The following is a 2,500-nucleotide window of genomic DNA, read 5'->3' as shown; positions in this document are numbered from 1 at the left end:
TAAGGTTATGATATCTTCCTGTGTTATGCTTTGAGCAGCATCTACAATAGCATCCCAGAGGTTAGCTTTACTTGAAAATTGCCGTCCATCTTGGTAAACGCACCTCTTCATGTTATTCCACAGGTTCTCTGTTGGGTTTAAAAAACTGTGAGGCTGACGCCTGTACCATTTAGAGGAAGTTTGATATAAGAATTCACAATAATTAGTACTGTTGCGTTCTACATCTTCGTCAACTTTAAATGGTCCAACGATGGTTCTATGAACCATACCAGCCCATATCATTACACCACCACCTCCTTGTTGCCGTCTTCTCGTCATAGGAGCATCTTGGCCTGACAGAACCCATCCTTTAGCCCATCCGCCTGGACTATCTAATGTGACGCGCGATTCGTCGGGGAATATGACGTTTCTGAAACCTGTTTTTAAGAACTTTCATGCCCACTTTAGATGTTTATCAATATTAGTTGGCGATACAGGAGGCTGGCGAAGAGATTCTTTCATAGAACCAATGTCGCAAAGGACTCTACACCTTTTGTCTCTCTTTACCCCAACAATCCCAGCCACTTTAAATACCTTATCACTACTGCGTAGTGGGTTTTTGACGATAATGCGTTTCAGATGACGTTTATCTCTCGTGGACAAGTTCTTGAACCCTTTCCGAGACCTTGGTTTCCTTTTATATCCTCAATTGCTTTCTTGATTGTTCGATGATCTCGGCCAAGCTGCTTCGAAATGTTCAAAGAGGTCATTCCATCACTTAAAAGCTTAGTTATTTTCTGCGTTTCAGACGCTGTAATATCTTTCATTTTACCCATGATTATATTATGACCTGCAAAATAAAAAAAAAAAAACATATTATTAACACTGTAAAAATAACAATTCCAAAATTTGCATAATAAATTCAGACAGCTAATTTCAGTAAATTCTCATTTACTCACGAAAAACACATCAGTTCTATGTCAAAAAATTTTAGCCACAATTAAGAAAGAGCATTTGTACAAACATCCTAAAATTTGAGCTTCCTACGTACATGTACATTCATTTTGTTAAAAAAAAACTGATTTGCATAATATCTTCAGACAACGTGTATATATATATATATATATGTATATATATATATATATATATATATATATATATATATATATATATCTACATATATATATGTATATATATATATATATATATATATATATATATATATATATATATATATATATATATATATATCAGGTATTTAATTGAAACACTGTCAATTCGGTTATACTCAAGTATGTACATGATGATGTTTCCTGTGTTAGGATAATGAATAGACACGGATATAAATAAGCCGTAAGAGTGTTTTTGTGTGCGTTGCAGATGCGCGTATGTTAGTGCGTCTGAGTGAGTGCGTTTTAAATATACACACATACATATATATACACATTAATCGTTGTCCCTTTCTCCCGTCCCCTCACGTTCCTTCGCCTTTCTCTCGATATAAAAGTGTTTGTGAGAATGCATACATCAAGACCTTATATATATATATATATATATATATATATATGTATATATATATATATATATATATATATATGTATATATATGCATACATACATACATACATATATACGTATATATATATATATATATATATATATATATATATATATATATATATATATATATATATATATATATGCATGCAGATATATATGTATATGTATATATATGTGTGCGTGTGTGTGTATATATCTATTTATAAACTTAGATACACACCTAGATATTTACCGGTCGCTTTTGTCTTTTGTTTTATAATCAGCTCTCAAGCGGCCTTTCTTTGAATAGCTTTGAGATTAGGTGCCAGCTCAAGTTACCAAACTAATTAACAGGTGTGTACTAGAGTATAGCTTTAACAGGTAAGGAAGTGGGCGGCCGTGATTGTTATCTTTGTTTCGTTGTTCTGGGGTGTATCAGGGAAGACTGGAAGCGAAAGAAAGAATGCGATTTATATCAGCCGTTAGATTAAGTATGAAACTTCTAATATAGTGAACTATGGAACACCGTCAGTATCACAATCAGGTTTATCGTTGAGAGAACAAAGAGCAACAAAACGGACATCTATGCGAGAAAAGGGCAAGGTTTTCCGAAAGTGAGCGTCGTGGAGTTTCTCTTTACATCATGTGGTCAGCATGTTGCTTATGGCTGATCTCTGCAGTATCTTGATTTGCTAGGAATACCAGGGATCTCTCCCTCAAATACACCTCCCTCAAATAAATATGGTCTTAGAGGGAAGTAATTATGTTTTTGCTTTATCTATCTATCTATCTATCTATCTATCTATCTATCTATCTATCTATCTATCTATCTATATATATATATATATATATATATATATATATATACACTTCTTTTACTCTTTTACTTGTTTCAATCATTTGACTGCGGCCATGCTGGAGCACCACATTTAGTCGAGCAAATCGATCCCGGGACATGTTATTTGTAAGCCTAGTACTTATTC

The 2,500-nt window shown here is 33.4% G+C and overlaps 1 protein-coding gene across 1 annotated transcript in view; it reads right to left on the bottom strand.

Annotated features, from left to right (window-relative positions):
- The window catches only part of LOC149132524 (uncharacterized), a 21,216-nt gene extending 20,246 nt beyond the window's left edge, over positions 1–970 (bottom strand). The window contains exon 1 of the mRNA XM_089363991.1: positions 1–970. This exon is cut by the window's left edge and continues 456 nt beyond it. Coding sequence (XP_089220117.1) covers positions 1–318 — 318 coding nt within the window. The 5' untranslated portion in view covers positions 319–970.
- Positions 971–2,500: the final 1,530 nt, after the last annotated feature.

This window comes from Octopus bimaculoides, chromosome 15 (assembly GCF_046866305.1).
Source record: "Octopus bimaculoides isolate indiv1 chromosome 15, ASM4686630v1, whole genome shotgun sequence".
Lineage (NCBI taxonomy): Eukaryota > Metazoa > Mollusca > Cephalopoda > Octopoda > Octopodidae > Octopus > Octopus bimaculoides.
Note: the sequence above shows the minus strand (reverse complement) of the source record. Positions and strands in the feature narration are given on the sequence as shown.